This window comes from Protopterus annectens, chromosome 8.part0, assembly GCF_019279795.1.
Source record: "Protopterus annectens isolate FY-2018-M chromosome 8.part0, PAN1.0, whole genome shotgun sequence".
NCBI classification, from domain to species: domain Eukaryota; kingdom Metazoa; phylum Chordata; order Ceratodontiformes; family Protopteridae; genus Protopterus; species Protopterus annectens.
In genome coordinates, this window is record NC_056741.1 from 1,908,440,090 (window position 1) to 1,908,466,886 (window position 26,797).

A 26,797-nucleotide genomic window follows, 5' to 3' on the forward strand; every position below is an offset into this window, starting at 1 on the left:
TAAAAATGGGGTTTTAGCTTCGGAACTAAGGTCAGATGACACAAAGTGATGTCATACTGCCAGCTACCCCAAGTAGTAATATTTGATATTAATTTAAGAACTCTCAGAGAGACAGAAACATGGCATTTTGTATTTTGTCTTCGACCTGGAAACATCCACTCACCACATCTGCACTTGCCTTGCTGTAAGTAAGTTAACTAGGGTACAGTAATTTCTCTTACATTCAGTTAGGAATATAGTGAAGTATAGCTTAGATGTTTTCTGCATTTATTTGAGACTGTCCTGCAATGTTGTTTTAAATATTCCCTGTGATTTTGAACTCTGATATCACTGTAAATACATATTCAATATTGTTTTGTTCTTTTAATATTTATTGCTAAATATATTTAAACCTTTCAATTGTGACTGGTCTGCCTAGAGATATTTAAGCTCTCAGAGTACTTGTATATCTATTTGGTAACACTCTACAGGCCACTTCTAATAGTCTTGCTCTCGGGCAAAGTACCACTTGGATTAATAGTAACATTACACAGTAAGAACTGCGGTGGTGGTGCTGCGGTAGCATTGTTGCCTCACAGTAAGATGTTGTCCTGTTCGATTCTCAGCTAAAGCATCTTCTGTTTCTGTACGGAGACATGCATGAATGGGCGTGCCTTCGTTGAAGGTTGTGCGTCAGAGCTGGCAACTCGGTACGTAAAAAATCTACTGCCAATCATTAGCGTCCGGAGTTCCGCTGTGACGACCCCTAACCGGGAAAAGCCGAAAGACACAACAACAACAACACTGTAAGATTGGCCACCCTTTGCTGAGGGCCTTAAAGTAGCTGACAAGTATTGGCTGGTGGAGGTGAAAAGTACCGTATAGTCTGGGCCAAAGGGGACATAGCTAGTAAACCTATGGCAGCCTTTCTCAGGTGTGTGTGTGTGTGTGTGTGTGTGTGTGTGTGTGTGTGTGTGTATATGTGTGTGTTTGTGTATAAATCAATCCCAAAGTGTGTGTGTGTGTATATGTGTGTGTGTGTGTGTGTGTGTGTGTTTGAGTGTGAGAGTGCGTGTGTGTGTGTCAGATACTTGGGCAGGGACACAAAGCCACTGGCTGGACAGAGAGGGTGCTGGAGGTCTTGGTTTGGCCACTCAGCTGAGATCTCAACCCTATAGCTGTACCAGTGGGGAGTCGTACTGGGGAGCTGGAGAAAGAGGTAGAAACCAGCCCCAGACTGACTGTGGTCTTTGTGTGCTCTTAAGGGAAATTGCACTTTACTGTGTGTGTGTACTTGGCATCCTCCCAGTGTGTACATCTCCTGCTGTTGCCAGTGGTGAGGACTGAGGCTCCTTGTTTACTGGGCCAGTGCTGGGGCATCAAATATTAATTGGTGGGCAGTGGTGGGATATCCACAAAACATACTAATTGGCTTGTTGTGGTGGGATATCCACATATTAGGATTCAGTGGTGTGGATATTGAATTCCTGTAGCCTGTAAACAGTGGTTACTGAAGGTGTTTGTACTCTCAATCAGCCACACTGTGAACATTCAGAGTTTCATATCAGAATTGTTTTTTTTTTTGTTAGCTTAGCTAGTCAGGGAGAGCAGACACGGATATCAGTAGAGGGTATGGCAAGCTGACAAGGAGCCATTTGGCTGAGATGTGCCAGAGTAAAGGACTGGTGCATACCATCCTAACTAAAGCAGAAATGACTGCAGCCTCAGGCACAGTTGCATCACAGACCAGCAAGCAGAAGGACAATCAGGCAGGCCTTGGAGATGTACAACTCTAAGAAAATGGACAGTTGAACCTTTCCACAGAGGACTTAAAAATCTGGAGTTAAAGAGATTTGAACTGGAGGCCAAATTGTTAGAACTAGAATCAAGAGAGCAATTGCAACATTTTGAAGCTGAGAAGAATGAGAGGCAGGGGCAACATCAGAAGGTGATGCTGATTCTTTGTCAGGGTCATGGGCCTTTGTGCTGAGTATTTGCAGTAAGAGACAGGAGGAGTCTGAGGGGGATCTATGGCTACAGGGAGACAGCCAACTATGTCCCAAGTTACTGCAGTGGAGCCTAGGGTTGCAGGCATATGATAGGACAGTGCAGCACTGTACTGGGGTCAGCAATGCCAAGACAGTTTGAATCTCAAGACAGGGAATGGGGTAAGGTATTCACAGATAGACTCACCCCTCTCAAGCAACGTTTCTCAAGGGTCACTTGAAAAAATAGCTTGAGTCTTCTGGAGGGAAGTAATGTCACAAAAGGAAATATTGCCAGCCCAGCTATCTGGAATTTTGTAAATAATTATATGTCATTTGTGAATATTAATATGATTTATATAGAACTGTGACAGAATGAGGATACTGCCAGCATAGCTATCTGGAATTTACGCAAATAGTTATATGTCATTTGTGAATATCAGCAGGATGCAATTGCTTGTGTTACCACTATATTAGAACTATATGTTATGTGTATATCAAACTGCTAGTACAGAAGTGTGTGTGAAAAGGGTTTGTACAGTACTGAGCTTAAAGATGTACCCACAGTGTAACCTACTGGAAAAGAACAGAAATATATATAAACTATTGTAACTGTGCAAATGTATATAAACAGTGGAAACTGGAACATAGATGGTGAACTTGCAAAACTTCAAGAAAATAGTTGAAATTAAATTGTTTTATAACTGCACATAAAAGTTATCTTCAATATAGGAAAGAGACAGCATGTCTAAAACTAGGGAGCCTTCTGCATTGTGTTGTGTTTTATTGTTTTATGTCTTCCAGCAGCTGCAAAGATTTAAGAAGGGTCCTTGTTTATGTGTTTTCTCAGGGAGATGCTAAATGCGGATAGTTTCTAATAATGGGGTTTAGCTTGGGAACTAAGGTAAAATGGCAAAGTGATGTTAAGCTGCCAGCTACTCCAGCAGTAATATTTGATATTAATTTAAGAACTCTCAGAGAGAGAAACAGGACATTTTGTATTTTGTCTTTGACCTGGAAACATCCACTCACCACATCTACACTTGCCTTGCTGTAAGTAAGTTAACTAGGATACATAATTTCTCTTTAGATTCAGTTAGGAATACAGAGACGTATAGCTTAGATGGTTTCTGTATTTATCTGAGACTGTCCTGCAATGTTGTTTTAAATATTTCCTGTGATTTTTAACTCTGATATCACTGTACATAGATGTTTAGTATTGTCTTGTTGTTTTATTATTTATTATTAAACATATTTAAACCTTTATATTGTGGCTGGTGTGTCTAGAGATATTTAAGCTCTTAGTGTACTTGCATATCTATTTGGTGATACTGTACAGGCCACTCCAATAGCCTTGGTCTTAGTCAAAGTACCATTTTTATTAATAGTAAATTACACAGTATGATTGGCCTCCCTTTGCTAAGGGCCTTAAAGTAGCTGATAAGTATTGGCTGGTGACGGTGAAAACTACCTTATAGTCTGGGCAGAAGGGAGCATAGCTAGTAAACCTCTGAAAACCTTTCCCAGGTGTGTGTGTGTGTGTGTGTGTGTGTGTGTGTGTGTGTGTGTGTTTGTGTATAAATCAAACCTCAAAGTGTGTGTGTGTGTCATCGACTTAGGCAGGGACATGAAGCACTGGCTGGATAGAGACGGTGCTAGTGGTCTTGGTTTGGCCACTTAGCTGAGATCTCAAACCTATAGCTGTGTCAGTGGGGAGTCTTATTAGGGATCTGGAGAAAGAGGGAGAAACCAGCCCCAGACTGACTGTGGTCTGTGTGCTCTTAATGGAAATTGCACTTTACTGAGTGTGTGTGTACTTGTTATCCTTTCAGTGTGTATGTCCTATGCTATTGCCAGTAATGAGGATTGAGGCTCCTTGCTTACTGGGCATAGTCACAGGGACAAAAGGCTTTTGGAGCCCTTTCTAAATTATTATCTGGACATAGGCAGGATACTTCTATTTAGTGAGCAGTATTGTAACATTGATCAAATGAATGACACCAGTAGGTCTGTGCACTTTAAATAAATTTTAGCATGTTCTTAATATGGTAAAAAATAGAAAAAAAACTGGCAGAAAATTATGAAAATCATATGTAAGAGGGAACATATAATTGCATGGATCTGGACTGAATTAGGGAATAAACCTTGAGAAATTAAAAGTGAGATTGAAATTAGAATTTCCTATATACTTGGAAAATCTGGATCCCCATCTCGTCTCAAGATATACTGTATGTATTTGTGATAGTCCAATAATTCAAGTGGTTACTCTTGTAAAGCAGCAGAATATGCAGACGACTTGAATCTCTACAATACTGTATCACCTCAGGATGATGTCAAAACTCTGCTGGATTTGTTAAATCAGATTTACCATAGAAGTATAGAAAAGAAAATACCATTAAATACAGATGAAATACGACTGGTTGTGTCTAACAAACAACATTTTGGTAATACATAGTTAATGGAAGATGTCAATATCCTGGAAAAACCCAATGCACAGACTGGGGTATTATAACAGACAACACAGTAAAATCTGAAGGAGATATAATCAAAATATGCAAAAAGATATCAAATACAATAGTATGTATTTTAAATTTATGAAATGTTAACAGCTTTCTGTATTATTCTTTCTGTGCATGTCCTTAGCAACAACTAAATTGAAGTATGTCAGTTCAGTCTAGGCAGAAGTTAAGAAGACATTCCTGAACAGAACTAAACACAACAAAAGAATGTTTACAAAACGTATAAGTGTCTTAAAAAACAAAATATGCACCTCACACAGCTAGAAGTATTTTTTAATATACAAGAGGTCTGCACAGTTCTTATAAAGCTTAGCAAACTTAGCAAGACACACTTCAAATTAATGCATATGAGGCATTTGCATAATGAAAATGGTCTACAAAGCTGGACGGTGTTACAGTCAAGACAGTTGTTGTTGTGTCTTTCGGCTTTTCCCAGTTAGGGGTCGCCACAGCAGAACTCCGGTCCGCTAATGATTGGTAGTTGATTTTTACGTGCCGAGTTACCAGCCCTGATGCACAACCTTCAACGAAGGTACGCCCATTCACGCCTGTCTCCACGCAGAAGATGCTCTAGCTGAGAATCGAACTGGACAGCGTCTTACTGTGAGGCAACAACGCTACCGTAGCACCACCACCGCGGGTTACAGTAACATGTAAAAAAAAACAATTTTTTTATGTAAGGGTTAGTAAAGGAAAACACCTTCACTGGTTTAATTTGAATAGAAGACATCTGGTAACACTGTGGGTGTAGCATGTAGATTACATATTATTGCTTGCATATAACGATGTAGTATGATATGGTATGGTATGACAAGTGATCACATGGATGCCACATGAAACACAATTAAGACTTCTGCAACTTAGGTCTATGATTGCTCTTGTACACATATAAGGCATTGTTAGTAATTTGGGTTGGAAAAAGATATATGCCACTGAAGAACAATCTTAAAGACAATCCTCTGCTCTGTGACAGAGAAAGATAAAGCCCTGGCTATGATCCAGATGACTAAAGACTGATTAGCAGCTCAGTCACTGAAAGAGGCAGGCAGGGAAAGATGGGAGTGACCACCTCACTTATACCAGCTCCCCATCCTTGGGGAGGGAGGGAAGTGGTGGTACCAGTCAAGCGACTGCTCCAATAGAAAGTTTTGCACATTTACAGTAGCCATAAGACTGGATGCTAAGGGCCTGCAGGTCCCAAGCTTGCAAATGACGTTAGATCTCTGGTGAGTGTGTGTGTGCATGTGTGTGTGTGTGTGTGTGTGTGTGTGTGTGTGTGTGTGTGTGTGTGCGCGCGCGCATGCGCGTGTGCGTGTCTGCATGTGCGTGCAAGTGTGTGTACACATGTGTGGGCGGGTCTATGCTACTTGCTTGAAATCCCAAAATCTCGAACAAGCAACATCGACACCCATAAGAGCGAAACTACACTACCGCGAAAATAAATGCATTATCGTGAAAGCTGGTTTTCCGAACCGGCAAAAAAACAAAAGAAATGCTGATAAAATCAGTATTTGGCAGGGGGGCAAGCCCCCCACATCCCCCCTACTTAAATATACCAACTCTGAGATTGCACTACAGTGCAGTAACGGAAATATCCCCGTTACGCACTGTACGCAGATCTCCATGCAGATCGGTCAAGCTTTTGCAAACTCAATCATATGGGGTCAGCCATATAAAGTTCGAGATTGTGGGACTTCAACCATCTGCAGTAGACCCGTGTCAGCACATACACAGAAAGCACAGGATGCCTGTGGCATAAGTGGCCATGCCAGCTACCAAGAGCAGGGGTACAGCCATACAAAAATGAAAAAAAAAATACTAAAGGCAGTTTTTTTGGAAGAACAAGATCTCCTGTAGGTTGCTTATTTTCCCAGTAGTACAGTACAAGTTGTCAGGCAAGGAACTAAGACTAAAGTTTCGCTAAGGCATAGCAGCAGTTTTTGAAACAAGCTTACTGGAATTCCATTGCATTGGCATCCTGGATGATTTCAAATATAAGATATACAGTAGGCTGTTGTGATTGCATATACTTTATTTGCGTCCTTGTGTTTCTCTGCATATCTATTAGAATAAAATTGGTAAATTAAATTAAAAAGTTAAAAGATGGAGGTGACTTACCTAATATCAGTATTTTCAACATTTCCAGTTTTCACTAACTGACTTCTATTTAATCGAATTTCAACTTCTGTTTTATATACCCTGAAAAATATATGATCAAATGATTAGATATTGTATGACATCATAGAGAAACTAAAGTTGTGTAAAGTGCATTAACTATAACAGTAGGTGCTCAAATTCCTTCTTGCTGCAGTAGCCTTTGGCTATCTGGGTTGTATCCTCTACAGGATACAACAACCAGAGAGTCTTTAAAAAAAATACTGGCTCCTCTCCCACACCTACACTCTGATTCACTAGCCTCTTGGAGGGCAATCAGTACTGAAAGCATAAACAATTGCAGACTTTCTTGTCCAAAAGAAAAAAAACAGAAAGCTTACACATCCTGGAACCCCAGGAAGATACAAACCTATAACTTTTTATCCCAACAACTAACAATGTATAAGAGAAGAGGGATGGATGGAGGGTATGGCTACAGCAGCAGTGAGGAATTTGAACATCTACTGCTACGTTTGGTGCGACTTGCGCAACTGTATCATGTTCATCATTCTCACTGTTGCAGTAGCCTTTGTGATTTGGGTTGATTACCAAAGTATTTCCAGCTCAGAAGGAGGAAGGATAAGGATCCCTGAGCCTCTGGAAAATGGTCCTACTTTCCTAAAGGAGCTATTACTGATAAGATAATGCCAGAGCTGCAAAAACTTGACCAGACTGTGTAGCACCTATTCTTCCTGTCATTCAAATTCTGAACGAATTAGGGAGATAGATGGCTAGACAGTCAGGCTCAAGGTATATTCTTAAAGTAGTAAAGGCATATATGGAGAACTTTTTTTCTACAGATAACCCTATATGCATAGAAAAGTAAAAGGGTTAACCCACCATGAATGGTTGCAACCTGGATACTCTCTTGCAGATGTCAAAGCAATAGTACAGTCTACCAAATAAAATGAACCAAAAAAGTCAGAATAGTTGCTTCAAATGTAAACAGAAATAACTTTACCAGCAACTGTTAAGAGTTAACTGATTAACAGGGAACCTTATTTATCAACAGAAAAACCTATTTGTAGGACAGCTTGAGTAAAGTCTAAAATGTAGAGGAGGATCCATGGGTAGACATGCTAAAATGGCTGATAAATACTACTTACCTAAGGAGTTAATAGGACATAGGGTAGTAACACACACAAATGTTTACGAACCACTGGTTATCTGTAATGGGGCCCTGGTTATGGACGACGCACCAAGCAAAAAATCTTCTCCTCTGATTAATATAAGATTTCCTAGTAGCAGGATTTCTTGCCTCCTTTAGTCCCTGCTGCATGTCTTCATTAAAAGGCATGTAAAAGATATTAGAATTGACTCATCCAAGAAGTCAGTTGAAGTTGGTTGAGATTAGAATGTATCAAACTCACTCTGTCTTGAGTTGACCAAATTTGTGATGAAGCTTGTGGTAATGCCCCTGACCAATTCCATAAAATGGGAGAACCAAAGCTGCCTTGGCCAGAAGGGAGTTACCAAGATAATTTATAGATAGTCCTTCTGAGTCTTCCAAATGACCTCGGATATCTGTAAAAAGGGTGGAACTGCATACAGGAACATTCTTGATCACAGGAAAGAAAATGCATCTGTTTTCCAGGCATGCCTGGAAGGAGTCCTGGTGCAGAATTGTTTTTAGTTATCTGTTATGAAAAGAGGCAAACAGATCTATTGGATATGTTCCCCATAAATGGATTCCTTCCTGGAAGACTCTCTCATTCAATTTCCATTCATTAGAGTTTGACCTGGTCTTATTCTGCTTGTCTGCCAGTACATTTTGCTATGATGTTATGTGAGATGCTTGGATGGTTATACAGTGCAGTAGAGCAAACTCCCAGGCCATCAAAGCAGCCTGCACAGTGGACAAGACCCGGTGCCCCTGTGTTTATTTATATACTGCATGCAATGTTCCCAGGAACCACAGCACATGCAAAGTTTCTACAGCATGGATCACAGTTAACACCTCTTTTACATTTATGTGCTTTGGTCTGTCCCACAGGTCTTCCATCTTTTCCCCCATAAAAACTGCTTCCCAAGCAAAGACTGAGGCATCTTATTGCCTCCACTAATGAAATTATTTGTTGATAAAGCCCAGAATTGGAATCTGAAAATTCCAGAGGATGAGAATGTTGAGTCTGTAGTTTTTTTTTAACCATTCAAGAAGAATCACGGGAATCACAGCAGCCATGAATCCTGAAATCCTGAGATATTCTTTGGGTGAAGTCTCTGAAAAAAATTAGGAAAATTTCCAGATACAAATTCACCTTTTCCTGTGTTAGGAATGCCTTGAAGAGATGTGTCTAGAAGGAAATCTAAAAGCACAATCCTGTGTGATGGAGTCAAGGAAGATTTCTGAACATTTATGTGGAAACCCAAATTGCTAAGGAGTGAAGAACCATATGTTAATGGACTCCTGGCATCATGAAACGATTCTACAAAGATCAGTACATCATTTAATCAAGGGGAAAATGTGAATGCACTGCAGTCTCTACAAAGAGATGTCCCTTTACCTAGACAATGTGCAAACACCCTAGGAGCTGTAGCTTATGCAAAGGGCAATACAAAGAAGTGATAATGTGACCCAGACACAAAATCATTGGACCGTTTTAGGTCTAATGTTATCATAATACTCAGAAGAAGAATGACTGATTACAGATTCTGAAGGGTTAACATTCTGAATTTTGGTATAGTCACACATTTGTTGGGAAAGGAAATATCTAGAACTAGTCTCCATCAAAGTTTGACCATAGAATCCAGAAACATTCTGGAGTAGAAGTTTTCCTCACTTTGGTCTAAAGGCAATGGCGGTATGACTATTAGGGTAAGCCATGTGTTGAAGAACCTGAGGGGGAAAAAATGTTTGTATTGGAGGGTAGACAGGAATTCTCCCGAAAAGAGGTATGTGCATGCTATGCCAGCTGTATCCCTCCTCAAACAGTATTATTACCAAAGAGTCTGAAACAGTCTGTTGCCAAAGAAAAAGACTGAGAACCAGTCTATGGGACAGAATTAGTAATTTATAGACAGGAGGGAATGGTGGTGGTGGTGGTGGTGGGGGAATGCGGGCGTAGTCATTATGAAAGCATAGCCTGTACCTTTTCTCAAGGATCCCTGTTTTTTCTTTTTTTTTTACAGTCTTCAAAAAAAAAAAAAGAATTTGTAAGATTTATAATTTATAATGTGGGGCTATAAAACTCTTAGTAACTCCCTGAGTGAATTTCCTACCGCCTTCAAACTGTTTGAGAACCTGAGCAGCAGTAGGGCCATAGAAAACCTCATTGTCTAAAGTAGAGTTTAAATTCTCAGACTTTACCTCATTAGAAAACTTTTGAGTATGTACCCTGGCATATCTTTTCCAAACAGTCACAGCAATAGTGGCCCTAGACACAGTATCTACACAATCACATACTTAGACACCTGATACATGTTAGAAATTGTAGGATTCAAACAGGACCTACCTTCTGAAGGAAGTGTGGCAGAACAATCCTATAAGTTGTCAACACCTGACAAAATAAACCGGAAGAAGGAAATTATCTTATGAAATCTGCCTAATACCTTACCTTCTTGTCTGTATAATAGGAGGAATGGGTGTAGCATGAGGTAAATTCTCTAGCAGCGTATTACATCTCCTCAGTTTAGGGGAAGCATCCACTTGTTCGCAAAAAAATACATCATTCTTACTGGAACTAGTCTTAGGTTTGTACTAAGCTAAATGCCCTTGTGAGCCATTTTAAGCCTAGTCAATTATCCCTTGTGAGACTCAAACCCTGCACTTTGTGATTGCAAGGCAAACACCTTAACCATTAGGCCACCCTCCCAACCCAAAATGGATTGTACTTGAATGGGACTCGAACTGGGAATGATTAGTTGTAAGGCAAATGCTCTACCCACTACACTATTGCTGTACTAATAGAAAAGGAAAGCTCCTTTAATGGAGATGGAGAAGAAAAATCAGAGTCTTGGTCTTCAGACCAGAAGACAAAACCCAGTCTCTGTCCATTGGAATCCTCTGACATATTTTTTTTTTCAGGAATATCTTGACCTAGTCAGCCTTCTGGTATATATTTCTGTTCTCCAGTACAGAAAGCCTGCAATGAACTCTTGGCTAAGGTATGAAAATTATCCTTATGAACAGACAAAATGTCTTTCAATAAGAAATGTCTAATCTTTTGTTTCTTTCTTCTAGGTTCATCCCTGTAAAGAGACCTACTGGGTAATGGCACTTAATCCCAGGTAGGAGGTCTCCTTTCCCACCCCCTCTGAGAACAACCTCATGGAGAAACTCCCAGACCCAAAGAAAATGGATATCCCAAGCTCTGGATTGGACACTGGAACAGCTGATGAGGACACGGCTAAGCCTCAGCTGATGGTGGCAGAAAGGACTACACCAGAGGAATCCAGTAAAACTAGTGAATAGTCTGAAGAACAACAAATGGTTACTGCAGAGCCACCTACAAATGGCTGAGGCACTGTCTGAGCCAATGGTGTTTCTCTTTTAGGTTACCGGGGGAGAAGAAACAGCAGGGCTGGTGTAAGAATCCATGCTGTAGCTGAGGAGGGAGCCTGCTGGTTGGTTTTGAGGTAAGTTTTCCTACAAGCAGCACATGTGCTTACATGTCCTCACACATTTCCTCAAAATTCTAAGGTAAAAGCAGAAGTAGTACACAAAAACCCTGTCAGAATTCTAAGTCCCTTACAGAGAAAGTGCACCTTCAGAAAACTAGAAATGACAGTAAGTTATCACTGTACATAAACACTAAACATAAAATACATGTCTGGCCTTCAACACTTCCTAATGTTTAAATATAACACCTTCAAGCAAAATGTCTCAAGCAGTAAAACAATGAAGGTAAGCTCTTATGAAGTGTATACAAGCAGCAAAACACTCAAGCAGCATTTTAAGTACATAAAAACACTTCCTAATCTTTTGATCCTTACCTTTAAGTCAAAATGTCTCAACAGCAGTGCATTTTTCTCACAAAACAACCCCTTTCTAAAAACAGTACTTTTTGACAAGAAGCAGAAAATAAAAAAAAAAACAAATACATCAAAAATACTTTAAAAGACAATATTTTCTCTGTGGAAGGGTTCACCAATGTAAACTTATCTACTAGAAATGAAGCCTGAAGCCAATCACTGCTGTTGTGCCTCAGAGCTGCTTTACCTTCGGATAGCAAACAGGTCGTAAAGTTGTCTGCACTCTGACTGCTGAATTTCCTTCAAGTGGCTACGCAATCAGCAGTCAGAGTGTAAGTGTGAGAGGGAGCAAAAGCTTTGTGATGACTGGTTGGTTGTTGTATATTGAGCAGAATACAACCCAAATAACCGAAGGCTACTGTAGCAGTGAGAATGATGAACATCATCATTGTTTTCCTACTGAAACAACAGACTCAGTCTGGAAATAGTTGCAAGAGAACGTAATCCTTCAATGGGCAAAAGCCATGCTCTCCTCAGAATATGAACCAGAAACCCAGGGGGACCAGAAACTACCATACTGGAAAAATCAAGAACCTGTACTAAACCCTGAGCTAAGCTCAATGAATAATTCCTGTCAAGAGAAACTGAGACAGGAGAAGACAAAGGTCTAAGTTTTTGCTTCCCTTTGACAGCGATTTCTGGAGAAACAGACAAGCATTGGCCAGAAAAAATCTTCCTATGGATAGGCATAGTTTTCTGGGTAAGCAGAGTGGCATTCTCTGCCCCTACTTCCAGGACCAACAACAGTGGCTCTCCCTTGCTTACCAAGGGCATTCCAGCAGCCTAACTCCTGGTTCAGGGTGACTCTAGGGACTATACCAGCAGGAACCAGAAAGAAAGATGAATGATCTGAGGAAGCAGTTTTGGCCACAGCAGAATAACACATATGCTGCTGATGCATTTTAGCAGTCTGCTGTGAAGGCAAAGGTTGTTTAGTAATTTTCTTCCTTTTGTATCTGTAAGAAGGAAGAAACAAGGAACCAATAAGTTTTTCCATGGTTAGCTAAAAGATGACTGATTCTTGGCAAAGCCTAGCATCAATTGTCAGTAAAATAGGTAAATAGTAAAAGTAGCATTTCCCCCATAACTACAGTAGAAAGCACCTTATATACTTATTCATGCTACCAAAAGTAAAATAACAGAACTTCTATTTCAGAAAAAATAGATGAAAATTAGTTATAAAAACTTTTTAATCCACAAAAATAAAAAAGTTGCTCCATTTTAAAGGAAATTAAGTCATGAGACAGTCATTAAAATACATTTCTCTAGCTTTAAATTAAATATTTAACAGAAAAAGTACAATTTCTGCCAAAAAGATTAAAGTTTACGTTTTTTTTCCAGAAGCAAACATCTGTTCAGCACTGGAATACTAAGTGATCTTCGATCCTCAAAAGTCTACAAAAGGAGTGCTCTTTAGAAGTAATAAAGGTCTGATATACTTGGCGCTCACTCCTGTCTTTTCAGTCAGCTCATCTCAAGATGACTAATGGTTTTGGGACGTGCCCTGAAAGCTTTGGAAGCTGATTGGCAGTTATATCCTTAGAAACATATGATCTGTATATCTAAGGCTACTGCATCAGTAATCCATATGATGAACATTTTAATTGACCAGCAATGGAAAAATGCTAGTAGACCATTGATCCTCAAAAGCTACTTGAGAAACACTCATACATGTCAAGGAATCTCTGTAGGACATGGGGACTAGACCACTGATTTTCTACCTACCTGCTTGATCTTTCAACAGTCTAGCCACACAGAAGATGCCCTAAAGCTTTGGAAGTTGGATGACCATTACAAGTTAGACAGGATATAACCCATATAGCTAAGGTACAGCAGCAATGATCTAATAATGAACATCAGCGGTTTAGGGTTTGGGTAGGGGTTGTGAATTTCAAAGCCTCAATCTAATTTTCTGATAAATGTGAGTACTACGGATAAAATACATATTAAAAAGGGACAACACAGGGCTTTCTATTTTGCCAAGGCTATTACTGTGACAGTGGCAATGAACACAATAGCCTGGACTGTCAGGGATGAACTGGAAAAGCAGGGAGGGAAGGATGTTGGAAGGGCAACCACCAGCCTTTTGTCCATGGATGATTATTAATTAAAAACAGTGTTCCTGAAAGTGGTGGCACAGATATCCATACAATGTTTTGAGGATTTCTGAATGTTAGAAAGTCCCACATACAACTTGAGGAAGACAGATCCAATTAGAAGGGATAAGGTAGACATAAGTAGAGGGGAAACAAAATATACCAAGTAAAACTGTGGCAAAATATCTAGGTTTGCAGGTATGTAGTATAGTGGAGGAGCCAAGAATGAAAACTAAAAGAAGTTATGGTGGATGTGTCAAAAACTACTGACCCATGGCCAAATGCACCCACTGGCATGTTAATTCGGACCTAAGAATCTGTGCCCCAGTCTAGCCCACTTGTCCAATTTAAATTTAAAAAAAAGTCCAATCACTGTTTCCCTGACTTAAAAAAAAAGAGAAAGAAAAGAATTCTGGTTGCTTTGTGATCTGAATCACAGTAACAAACATTTGCCTTTGTGACCCTGATTATGTGTAGCAGCTCTTATCTCACTTTGGCTTTAAGGTGCAAGAGAGACATCCTGGAGCACAAAACAGACCAATAGCAAAAGTGCTTAGGCACTAAATGCTTCTGCAACTGGACTGTTTTAACCTCCATGAAGTAGCAGCATGAAATTGGTTGCCAAGCAGATGTATCTTGTACTGCTGTTTATTTCAGATACCAGATCATTCTCATCGCTTTATACTAAGTGCTCATCACCTGGCAGATGAAATGTGCAGGATTATAAGGGTGTGTGTGTCTATGTCTGCATGAATGTGCGCTGTGTGCTCATTTGAGAGAGAAAGAGAGAGAGAGAATGCCTGCAGTATGTGTGCCTGTGATTGAATGCAGCTTCAGTTTGTGTATGTTTATGTTTCCTCACTCACTTCATGCGATGCAGACAATCTGAATATAAAGACAACATTTTCCACATTACTTGAGAAAACAAAAGTGACCAACTTCAAAATAAAATTTAACAGCATATAATTCTGACAATTTTTTTTTACAGATTTACAGGTTAGTACTAGACTATCTGGCCTTGTGGGCCATTTAAGCCAAGCCAATTAAGAGGGGGTAAAATTAGAGCTAAATTTATTGGCCAGTAGGTTCACTGTATCTTCAGCCTCAGTGTAGGTAACATGTTTCACAATAAACTCATGTCATTGCTGCATTGTGCTTTTGAGATTATGAACATAACTAAAATAAATGCCTTGAGATTGTTTTTGGCTTAGGTAGCTGTTTTAACTTTAAACTTGGCTTAGGTGAATTTTATTAAGCTCCTGAGTCATTTGCTTATTTCAGTGGCAAGGGCTTTAACATTCCGGGAATTACTCCTTTATTTTTGGTCAAAATTATTTTCCTTTTATTATAAAGCTAGTTGATATTATTAGTCCACTGTGGATTTGTTTCCAGGGTTTGTTCAACACTTGTGTCTACTGGGTACAGCTGCATCTATGCAGCTGTTTGCATGCTGGTGTTGTGTGGTGGTGTACATTTCTGCATATTCAGTGGAGTTAACTGGGTTTGGTGGGGATTTGAAACTTGTCAATGTATCACACAGGAGCAGGTACCTTGGGTGGAAGGGTTCTTACTATGCCTTATCATTATAATAATAATAATAATTATTATTATTATTATTATTATTATTAGCATGATATTGTCTAAACAAATTATTGGAATTGTCTCTACCTTACCTAGTAATTTTCATTTAATGGGCAAAATAATAAATAATCAATATTCTCTAACATTTCTATAAAATAAGTGTGAACATCACTCATGGCTCTGCTACTCCTGAGGTAATTTGTCTGGTTCCCCTACTGTAAAACATTAATTATGCACATACTCTAGTCTCTCTCTCACACACACACACACACACACACACACACACACACACACACACACACACACACACACACACACACACACACACACACACACAATGCACAAGCATGTGTGACGGAGAGAGAGATTTTTGTGCTTATATAGCTACATGTGTATATATACATAAATATATAGATTTAAATACACATATATTTATATCTATCTAATATATAGATTGATAAAGATATAACTATTTATATATAGATAAAGTAACAAAGCCTCACTAGAGAACAGTTGTATAATAAAAGTTAACATAATAGTAGATGTTTAAATGATCACTGATGCAGTATCCTTAGTTATATTGGCTATATCGTACTAAGGATAAAACAGCCAGCCACCTTCCAAAGCTTCAGGACACCTTCCATGTATACCAAAATAATTACCCAGCTTGAGCTGCGCTGACTAAAAAGACAGGTTTGGGCACCAAGCCCTTCAGAGTTTTCATGCCAACACAGAGGGGAGGCCAAGAACTCGAGGACATTACTAGGATTAATAAAAAGTAAATATCCACACCCTGGAATAAAACATACCAAAAACAAAAGAGACAGATGGAAGGAGCAGCTGCTGCAACAGTGACCATTTGAACATCTACTGTTACGGTAAGTTTACTTACACAGCTGTGCTATGTTCATCATATTTATCACTGCTGCAGTAGCCTTAGTTTTTAAAGTACATCTAGAATCCTAGCCTTTCTAAAAAGCCATAGAAGAGGCCAAGGCCCTAGTAGAGTAGAATAGTTCTGTTGTGGTGAGAATAACATAAAATAAGAGCCTGAGACAACCATTTGGAAATAGCCTGTTTAGACATAATTTGTCCCTTCTTCTTACCTTCACAAGAAATAAACAATTGATCCAATGATATGAAAGATCTATTTCTGTCAAGACAGCACCTAAGTCGTCTGTGGACATCAAAGGTATGGAGTTTCCTTTCTCCCTCAATCTTAGTCTAAGGAAAGAAAATGAGATAATGGGTACTCTGGCTGAAAGTAAACTTTAGGAATGAAAGAAGGATTATTTCTCAAAGAAACTCTGTCTGTTGTGGAAAATGAGATAAGGCTGATTCACCATCAAAGTTTGGAAACTCAAATACTCTTCTTGCAGAGGTCAGACCAGTTGGTAAAACATTTTTCAATATTAAGAACCCCAGTTCAGACAGATTACCTGGTTCAGATGGAGCAAAGGTCAGCTTCTCTAACACAAAATTAAAATCTCAAGAAGGCATACCAGTTTCCTTACAGGCTTCTTATGGATTACCCCTTTCAAAAACATTTTGACATGAGAATGCATTGAAACAGGAGGATCCTTGGGAAGATATGCTAAAAAGGCCAATAAATGAAACTTGATGGAGGAGTAAGAAAGGCCATATTTATTTATTTATTTTATTTATTTTACATTTGTTTACCAGGTTAGTCCAACTGGATACATATCCCTTTTCAGCAGAGACCCGGGGAGAAAAGCTCCACAGTACAAAAGGTTTTGAGTTACATTTCAACGATTTCAAAATAACATGGTAAGGTAATCAAAAGTTTAAACATATCAGTTGCAAGAAAGTTCAAGGAAAAAAAGAAAAACATCTTCATAACTGAGACAAGGTTTAGGTTTGCATTACATAGTAACAATTTTGGATATCATAGTAAGAAGAGACATCAAGTTAAAAATTAGCTATAACTTAAGTAATTCATATGGTAAGTGGATTAATGAAAACATAGGATCCATGGACACTATTAAAGATGATATTATAGGCTCCAAGAGATAGGTAAAGAAATATTGAGTATAATGCTCATAGGGATTCATAAATAGAGGGGTGTTACAGTGAGCTAGAGATCCTGTACTATAGTTTAGCAGGGCAGTAGTAGAATAAGAGAGAAAAAAATGGCATCGGGAGATAGCATGGATAGTATTGGGATTTTTAGGACTAGTCAGGTTTGGTACAGGAACATAGCCAATGCGCTTTTAGGAAAGATTTGAGGTTACTTTTGAATTTGCTAAGGGAGGTAGTTAGTCTTAGGTCGCTAGGAAGGGAGTTCCATAGTTTTCCGATGGAATTAGCATAAAGAGCATCCCCACCTAAGTTATTAGTTTTGATTGTTTGTACTAGTTCACTATTGGAGGATCTAAGGCAGCTGAGATTAGAATAGGGGGTGAAAAGTTTGTTCATTGAGGGGGTTTTATGTGGTTCCTTGATTATTTTAAATGCTTCAGTAAGTTGATTAAGTTTAAGAAGATTGGGGAGTTCTAACCAGGCTAGTTTTTTTAGGTTTAGGCAGTGATGAGTATGGTACGGTTCACCTGTTACGAATTTGGCAATATGATTATAAGTCATAGAGAGTTTGTTGAGCTCAGCTTTATTAAGGAAGGAGAATACTGGGGAGGCATACAGTAGGGTGGAGAGAAGATGTGTACGTGCAATGGTTAGTGTGGTAGTAGGGGTTAGAAAGTTTTTAATTCTATACATAGAGCATATATCATATACATATGATAGCAGCGTGCAGAAATTTTATAATCCAGGGAGACAATAGTCTTGAATGAGTGCTGGCTGTGTTGCTGGCACCAACTAAAAAAAAGTTTTCCTTTTGTTAATATATGAATTTTAAGTATTAGGCTTTCTTTCCTTCATTAGTACCCGCTGCACATCCACAGTAAACAGGTAAATAAAGGGAATTAAGGCTCTGTCATCCACACAATCATTTGAAGTTGACTGGAGAAATGGCAAATCAAACACCCATGATCTTGAGTGAGTAGATCCATTTGGCTAGGACGCTTGTGGTTAATTGCTCCTAGCTATCTCCAAAAGTAGGGAGAGCCACTGCTGCCTGGGCCAGAAGACAGTCACTGCACTGATCTTGGGGTATGCATTTGGAATCTTCAGAAGTACCTTGGATATCGGTGCAAAGGCTGGAAAAGCAAACAGGAAAGGATATGAAAGCAACATGGAGTCCTGCAGCAGAATTTTGCCAACTTACTGCTCAGACAGGAAGCAAACAGGTCCACCAGAGGAACTCCCCATAGGTGGATCTAATCATGGAAGAGACCCCTGGTCTACTTTCCATTTGTATGGGTCTTTGTCCTACTCAGCTTGTCTGACACACAATTTTGCTCTGACAGATGTAGGATGCCTCTAGAGTGAGACCATGCCGTGAAGCTATATCCCAAGCTAACATAGCTAGTCTGTAAAGGGGGAAACACCTGGTACCCCTTGCTTGTTGATGTGCCACATAACTGTGGTATTGTCTGTAACACTTTGTAGAAGGCAAGGGGACCAACACTGACTCAGAGAGTTGAGTGCTTTGATAAGGGCAAGCATCTCTTTTATATTTATGCGTTTGCATCTCTTGCTGGTGTCTCACATGCCTTGCACTTTTTTCCCTCTTGAAACTGCTCCCCAAGCAATATCTAAGGCGTCTGTAATGACTGACTGCTTTGGGAACAGGGAGGGAGAAGGGCAGACCTGGATTTAGGGAAGTTTGCTGTCTCCACCAAGTGATTTATTTTCTGATAAGCACTGGAATTTGAAAAGACAAAGGATGTTAGTGCTGAGGCCAAAGAGACTTCAGATACCATTGTATCCTTCTTATGTGGAGTCTTGCCAGGGGTATTATGAGAATTATTGATGCGAAGAGACCCAAAATCCTGAGGTATTTCCTCTTAGAAAGTCTGAGTGGAAAACCTTAGAAATAGATATAGATAAAGATCTATCTTTCCAGTGGAAGAAAAGCTCTTTGAACTGAGTTGTCTAGCAGACACCCAAGAAACACAATTCTAAGAGAAAGAATCAAAAAAGACTTTTGAAAGTACTCTTGAAATCCCAGCTTGTGTAATAAATATGAAAACATGTGGATACCCTGTAGCCTACAATGATTTATAACTAGAGCTAGACACTTTATTGTACAGTGGATAGTCTAAAGGGTAAGGCAGAGAGCTGATGATGTGAACCATTACACACAGAATGTGGATGAATACAGATGTGATGACTAAGCATCTTTTAAGTCTACTGTTACCAGGAAACAAATTAGGAAAAATAGGTATGACTCTGTGAAGTGACAGTATTTTGAATTTGGGCACTTTCACAAACAGATTTAGGAAGGAGAGATCCAGAACTGGCACTGAAGCATTTTCTTCCTTTCTCGCTAAAAATATCACTGAATAAAAACCTTTCTCCACCTGGGAAAGAGGAATTGGTTCTATCACTTACTGAGACAGCATGTGTCAAAGGACACATGGAAACAGAGGCATCTGGTCTGGTGGGTAAGGAATTACCCCATCGAAAGGGGAAATCTCCTTCTACTGTCATCTGTAACCTTGATGAACCCATTTGTCTGAAACTATCTATTGCTAAAGAGGAAAATTGAGATTCAGACTTTCTGGAAAGGAAAAGGGACAGCCAGGGTGGAGGGTTGCCTTTAAGTCAGTCTGACTTTTTGATCTGTCCTTGGTCCACCATTTCTTCTTAAATGCCTGCTTACCTGCATTTTGGTGAGACAATACATATATATATATATATATATATATATATATATATATATATATATATATTTTTTTTTTTTTTTTGCTGAAAATTTATGAAGGGTTAGAGAACCCCTTTGAACATTTGGATAAACAGGGCTGAAAAATCTTACAGATTTCCTGAATTAATTACCCCTTTCATCACACTGTTTGATAACCTCTGCAGCAGAGGAACCCAAAACTAAATCTTTATCCAAAAGAAAATTTAAATTTCAATTTTCACATCATCTGAGCAGTTCTGATAATGCAGATAGGTAAACCTCCACAAAACAATACCTATGGTCATAGTCCTGGAAGAAGCATCAACTGAGTAATACAAAAACACTGCAAAAAAATGAGTAGTGACCTGTATGATAGAAGAAACTAAACAATTTAAAGCAGATTTTTCCTCACAAGCAGAGCCAGCCTTAGGTCAATTGAACCTATTTGGCCCCACAGGGCCCTGCTCCCACAGGTAGCCCCACACTAGGCTTTAGGCAGCTCATAATGTCTTATGTGGTTCACAAGACTTGGCTATGAGTTACTTCAGCAGAGTGCAATACCTTTTCCTACCTGTAGTCTTGCTTCTGCAGTAGATCTGAATCTCATCAGCAGAGAGGACTACACTTCCTGTCATTCAGTGCACTACTGGTTAGTATACTAGTATTACTGCTGGTTTATATTACACTTGGATGACTCACAGTGTTTGCTGCTCATTTTCCCATGTTAGTTAATTGCAGTTGCTGACCCAACCAAAAGCTGAGGTTGGATTAAACATTTCATTCTATGAATCACTCCATTTAGCATTGCAGAAGATAGTAATACAGTGTTTGATGTGAAGACTGAGTGTTAATGTGTTTTCTTTTGCTTCTCCTGCTTATACGTAGTATACAGCTGGTTCTTATTGAATATAATTATAAAAAAATAACTGTGGATTCAGGCAACAATGAAAAAAAAAACACTATTAAGCACAGACAAAATAAAAAGCAGATAGTATAATGTGAGGTAACCAATTCAACAGTATGGTAGAGAAATACTTTTTGCAGATAGGACCAAATAATCCAAGAAAAGTGAAACACAAATTGGTATGTTGAGTACAGGGAGGCAGAGATGGATAGAAAATTGATCCCACTCTGGTAAAAACAGGAAAGCAGTAACAGATTCATTTTGATTCAGAAATGTGTTGCAAGGATGCCTTAATTTTAGAGACATGTACAAAATGGAAGCAGTAGGCAGACAAATACAAACATTCAGGTAGAAACTGGTTGGACTAGATTGGTGTGACTTTTATGTGTTCTCTCTACATCCATGTAGACTTCCTTCAGGCATTCTGATTTCTTCCCAGTCGGCAAAACATGCTGCTTAGTGGCTTCCATAAAGTTTCTCTGCATGTAATCCTTACATTTACCCTTGTGGCACAAGCTATGGCTATAAGTGATGTGCAAGCATTAATCCACATATGCGGTTTTACAAATAATTAAGTAAATAAAAATAAACTTTTCAGAAATATTTATGTGTTTAGGTGCGTCAGCAATGCTGTTTTTAAGAAAAGACCTGAGATTATTACTATTATTATTAGTAGTAGTACTAATAGTAGTAATCATACTGAGGAACTGCAACAATTTTATGACTACAACAAGGTGTAACAACCCTCCACTGGACCAGTAATCAAGCAGCCTCAGTCCTCACCACTGGCCCCAGTGGGGGATGTTCACTGACAGGATGACAAGTACACACACAGTATTTTCCAGCTCTCTGCATCAAGTGCAATTTCCCTTAAGAGCACTCAGAGACGATAGTCAGTCCGCGGCTGGTTTCTCCCTCTTTCCCCAGATCCCCAATAAGACTCCTCACTGGCATGGCTATAGAGTTGAGTCCTTAGCCAGGGTTCCAATCCAAGTCCTCCAACACTCTCTCTGTCCAACCAGTGCTTTGTGTCCCAGCCCAAGTAGCTGCCACACACTCTTGGTGATTTGTTTTACACAGACACACATCTGGGAAAGGCTGTCACAAATTTACTAGCTATGCCCCCTTCTGTCCAGACTATATGGTAGTTACCACTGCCAGAAAAATCTCTTAACAGCTACTTTAAGGCCCTTAACAAAGGGTGTCCAATTTTACCGTGTAATATTAATAGTAATACAAATGGTAGTTTGACCAAGAGCAAGGCTATTAGGAGTGGCCCACACAGTGTCACCAAGTAAATATGAAAGTACTTTCAAAACTTAAATATCTCTACACAGATCAGCCCCAATGAAAGTTTAAATATATTTAATAATAAATAATAAAAGAACAAGACAATACTAAATATACATTCACGGTGACATCAGAGTTCAAAACCACAGGAAATATTTAAAATAACATTGCAGTACAGGCTCACCCAAATAAAGAAAAACATCTAAACTTAGCTTTACTGTATTCCTGACTGTATCTAAGAGAGTTACGCTGTTTCCTAGAAACTTACTTCATTAGAGCAAGGCAGATGTATGGTGAATGAGTCTTCTTGTTGTCAGGTCCAAGACAGAATATAGAATGTTCTGTCTCACTTGATACTCCTCAAATTAATATCTAAAATATTACTGCTGGGATAGCTTGCAGAATGACTTAATTTCTGGTCATCTGACTTCTTGTTCCCAGGCCAAAACCTCCATTGCTGGAAACTGGCAGCATTTAGCATCTACCTGTAAAAATATACAGACAAGGGCTTTTCCTCAGATCTTTTGGCAGATACTGCAAGTCATAAACAATTGCATTCCTTCAAGCTTCAAAAGTAGCAATTACTTCTCTCCAAGGACAATACAGAAAGCTTCTTAGTACAGACCTTGTGTCTCTAGCTGCATTGAAAACTCGAGAGATAGCCTCTTTATGGCATCCTATAAAGTAGTTTAGTTTCAGCTATTTTTCTAAGTTTGCTGGACTGAAATTAACCCTCCAGTTTCCTCTGTTGACAAATACATTTAAACAGTTAGAATAGTGCATGTACGTTTCTGTTCTCTTCCAGGTGGGCACACTGTGGATACATTTTAAGCACAAGCACTCTGCAAATACCTTTTCAACACACACATCTGTACAAGCAGTTTGATCTACACATGACAGCTCTAATACATTTGTAACACAAGCATCTTGTATAAATCATTTCGATATTCGCTAATGACATACAATTATTTACTAAATTCCAGCTAGCTGTGCAAGCACACAAGGGATGACAATGAACTTGGCAAGGGACTTCAACACATCAGAGCAGGTACAGGAGGTGATTTGAAACTCATGAAAGAGAAGAGGGTGCTGTGATATGAGAATGTATAACTGAGTTTAGAAAATGTCTGTTGTTTTTATTTTTGGCTAGTCATTTCCCTGCAACCATCAGAAGCATACACTTTTTCCCATTTTTTGGGGGGGAGAATTCTTTGTTCCCTTTTAGGTTTGTTGGTTTTCGTGAATATGAAAAAAATAGGCCAGCTTCAAATAGCTCTGGCTCCCACCCACACTTTCACTCTGATTGCTGACTGGCTAATCTCAAAGAGGGAAATCAGCAGTCAGAGTCAAGCTTTCTTCAGGACTTTCTTGCCCATACAAAGACAGAAGTGCCAAACAATCCTGAATCAAACCAACAATAATAACAAAAAAGTATATAAAGTCAAAGCACACAAAAAAACATACTTTATACCCCAGCAGCAACTATATACAAGAGTAGGGGGGTGAAGGGGGTGTGTGGTTATTGCACCAGTGAGAAATTTGAGCATCTACTGTTATGGGTAAGGGTAACTTACACAACTGTACTACTACATTCATCATTCCAACTGCTGAAGTAGACTTCCAGCTATATGGGTTAATTACCACAGCCTATCCAACCAGGCAGGAAGAAGGATACAGATCTAGGAGACATTGGACAATGGTCCAAGCAAAACTAGCTCTGGACCTAGAAAAATAATCCAGTATATAATGCTTTGTAAAAGTATGTACAGAGGACCCATGTAGCTGACTTTAGAATGTTTCTAGAGTCCACCTCTTTCCAGTATGCCATCAAAGAAGACAAGGTTCAAGTAGAATGTGCCTTGATACTGCTGGAATTGATTTGTCATGGTGGGAATAACAAAAGAAAACAGTTGAGGACAACCACCTGGAAAGTGTATGTTTAGACAGAGGGGGTCCCTTTTTTGCCCCTTAATAAAAAAAAAAAATAGCTGACCAACTTTTCTAAAGGGCTTAGTAGTGTCAAGACAGTACAAGAGCTGCCTATGCACATCCAAAATGTGCAGAAATGTTCCTCCCTGTTTATTAGGTTATGGGCAGAAAACTATGAAATTGACGGCTTGATGCAAAGTAAACTCTGAATCCACTTTGGGCAGTAATGAGTTTCTTTTCTCCTGTGATAGGGAGGGAGGAGAGGTTTTTGATTTGTTGTGGGTGAAAAGAAGTAAATTAGTCTTATTGGGGTTAAGGGTGAGCTGGATATCAGTGATCCATTTTTCAACGGAGCTAAAGGATTCCTGGGTGAGTTGCTGTAGGGTGGATAGTGTGGGTGGATAGTGTTGGGGCTGAGCAGATTAGAGTTGAGTCATCTGCATACTGTATAAGTGAGGCATGTTGGGAGGAGGTGTATAGATTACTGGTGAAAATGGAGAAGAGAAGTGGGCCCAGTATTGAGCCTTGTGGAATGTCAATGGTAACTGGAAGAAGTGGTGATAGACCACCTTGCCATTGTACAGACTGTTGCTTGTCATATAGATAGTTTTTGAACCAGGCAATAGTGGAAGGAGCAAAGGATAGAGAGGTGAGAGTGTCTAGTAGGATAGGGTATGAGACCATGTCAAATGCTTTGAAGAGATCTAAGAATATTGAGGATACAAAATTGTTATTATTTCTGTGAAGGTTAACCAGACTGGTAAAAGAGAGAAGGGTGGTAGTTGTACTATGGTGTGGTTGGAACCCGTGTTGTGTGGTGGAGAGAAGATTATGTGTATTCACAAAATGCATAACTTGAGAGTGAATACATCTCTTACGTAGCTTGGATAAGGGAGATAAAATGGCAATGGTTCGATAATTAGAGAAATCATAGGAGCTACCGCCTTTATGAAGAGGAATTATATATGACACTTTCCATAGTTGAAGGATGTAGGATTCAAGTATAGAACAGTTGATAAGTATTGAGACAGGGTAAGATAAGGATTCAGCGGCTATTTTTAGGAAGTTAGCAGGTAGTCCATCATCTGCAAGAGTGGTGGGTTTTAGTTTTGTGAGGAGCTTTTTGATAGTAGAGGTGGGACCTGGAGAAAGTGTAAAGGAAGGTGTGTTGGCTGGGCTAGAGGTTGTGACAAATGTGTAATTCTTTTTGCATAGTTGGGCAGATATTGTCAGATTGGATTCTGTGAAGTGATGATTAAATTGTGAGGCTATGTCAGTATCATCATTTGTTGGGGTGAGAGCTGGAGTGGTAGTTTTTTCAGGTTTTAGAAGGGAGTTGATAGTTTGCCAAAACCTTTGGGGATCTTTAGAGTGTTTGCTTTGGATACCTAGGAAATAGTTTTGTTAGTCACATTTTATTTATTTTTTTTTTTGCCTCGTTCCTAAGTTGTTGGTAGTTTTGTTTGGCTAGGCTGGTATTGTCCTTTTTCCAAGTTTTCCAGGCCTTATCTCTGGACTTTAGCAAAGCTTTTGTATTCCTGCTTAGCCATGGGGCATGGTTTGCTTTAGTTCTCATTTTTCTTATGGGAGAAACTATGTTGAGGATACTGGTAAAAGTAATGTTAAAGTAGTTGATTGCCTGGTCTAATCCCTGGCTTTTTAGAGGTTCCCAGATATACTGTTTTAAAAGTAAGTTGAGATCCTGTGGGTGTAGATTACGGTGATCCCTGATTTGCCTATAAACTATGGGCTTGGGTATGTTATTATGTTTTCGTAGGAGGAATGTAGGGAGGTGGTCACTCAGACTATCTGGTAAACAGCCTGTTTGGTAATTTTGTTTAGGGCAGTTCACTAGAGTCCAATCAAGAATGGATTGCTTATGAGATTTTTTATCTACTCTAGTAGGTTCTTGAATGAGTTGAGAGTACCCGTATGGATTAATATGGTTAGTGGGATTATTGGAGTTACAGGCTTACCAGCCTGTATTTAGGTCACCTAATAAGATGGTTTCTTAAGGAAGGTTATCTGTAATCCATTCTAGGATTTCTTCAATTATGAGTTGATTCCTGGAGGGATGTAGGTACAAAGAATGCTTATTTTCTTTCTGTTGTTTAGAAACAGGACAGAGCCTAAGATTTTGGCGTTATGAAACTTAGGTAGAGGGGCTTGTAGAGGCTGGAGGTTGAGCATGTTTTTGAAGAGAATTGCAACCCTGCCTCCCTTTTTGGGTGATCTATCTAATCTTAGGATATTGTAGCCTGTGGGGGGGGGGGGGGGGGTTCTTCATTTTGGGTGCTAGGTTTTAGCCAAGTCTCTGTATGGTTAGTATGTCAGGAGAATAGTGAGCTATGAATGCATGTGGGTCAGGAAGTTTGTTTGATATACTCCTAGAGTTAATAATAAGTAGGTCAGATTTCAGTTTTGTAGAGAGTCTGTGGTCCTGGGTTTAGGTTTATATCACCTAAGATGAGTAACCATTTTCTAGTGAGTATTGTATTTTTAATTAAATAAGCTATTTTTGTGTTGATGCTGTAACATGTTTTTCCAGTATAACTTTGTGATCGGTATATCTTAGCTATGTGAAGTATTAAGCTGTCATTAAATAATGTGGAGCAAATGGGGACATT

At 39.2% G+C, this 26,797-nt stretch overlaps 1 protein-coding gene across 2 annotated transcripts in view; it reads right to left on the bottom strand.

Annotated features, from left to right (window-relative positions):
• The window catches only part of LOC122809712 (protein NLRC5-like), a 1,339,659-nt gene that overhangs the window by 745,043 nt on the left and 567,819 nt on the right, over nucleotides 1–26,797 (bottom strand). For both annotated transcript variants that reach the window (XM_044081407.1, XR_006365941.1), the window contains exon 16: nucleotides 6,602–6,682. In XM_044081407.1, the coding sequence (XP_043937342.1) occupies nucleotides 6,602–6,682 (81 nt within the window). The remainder of the gene's footprint in view (nucleotides 1–6,601; nucleotides 6,683–26,797) is intronic.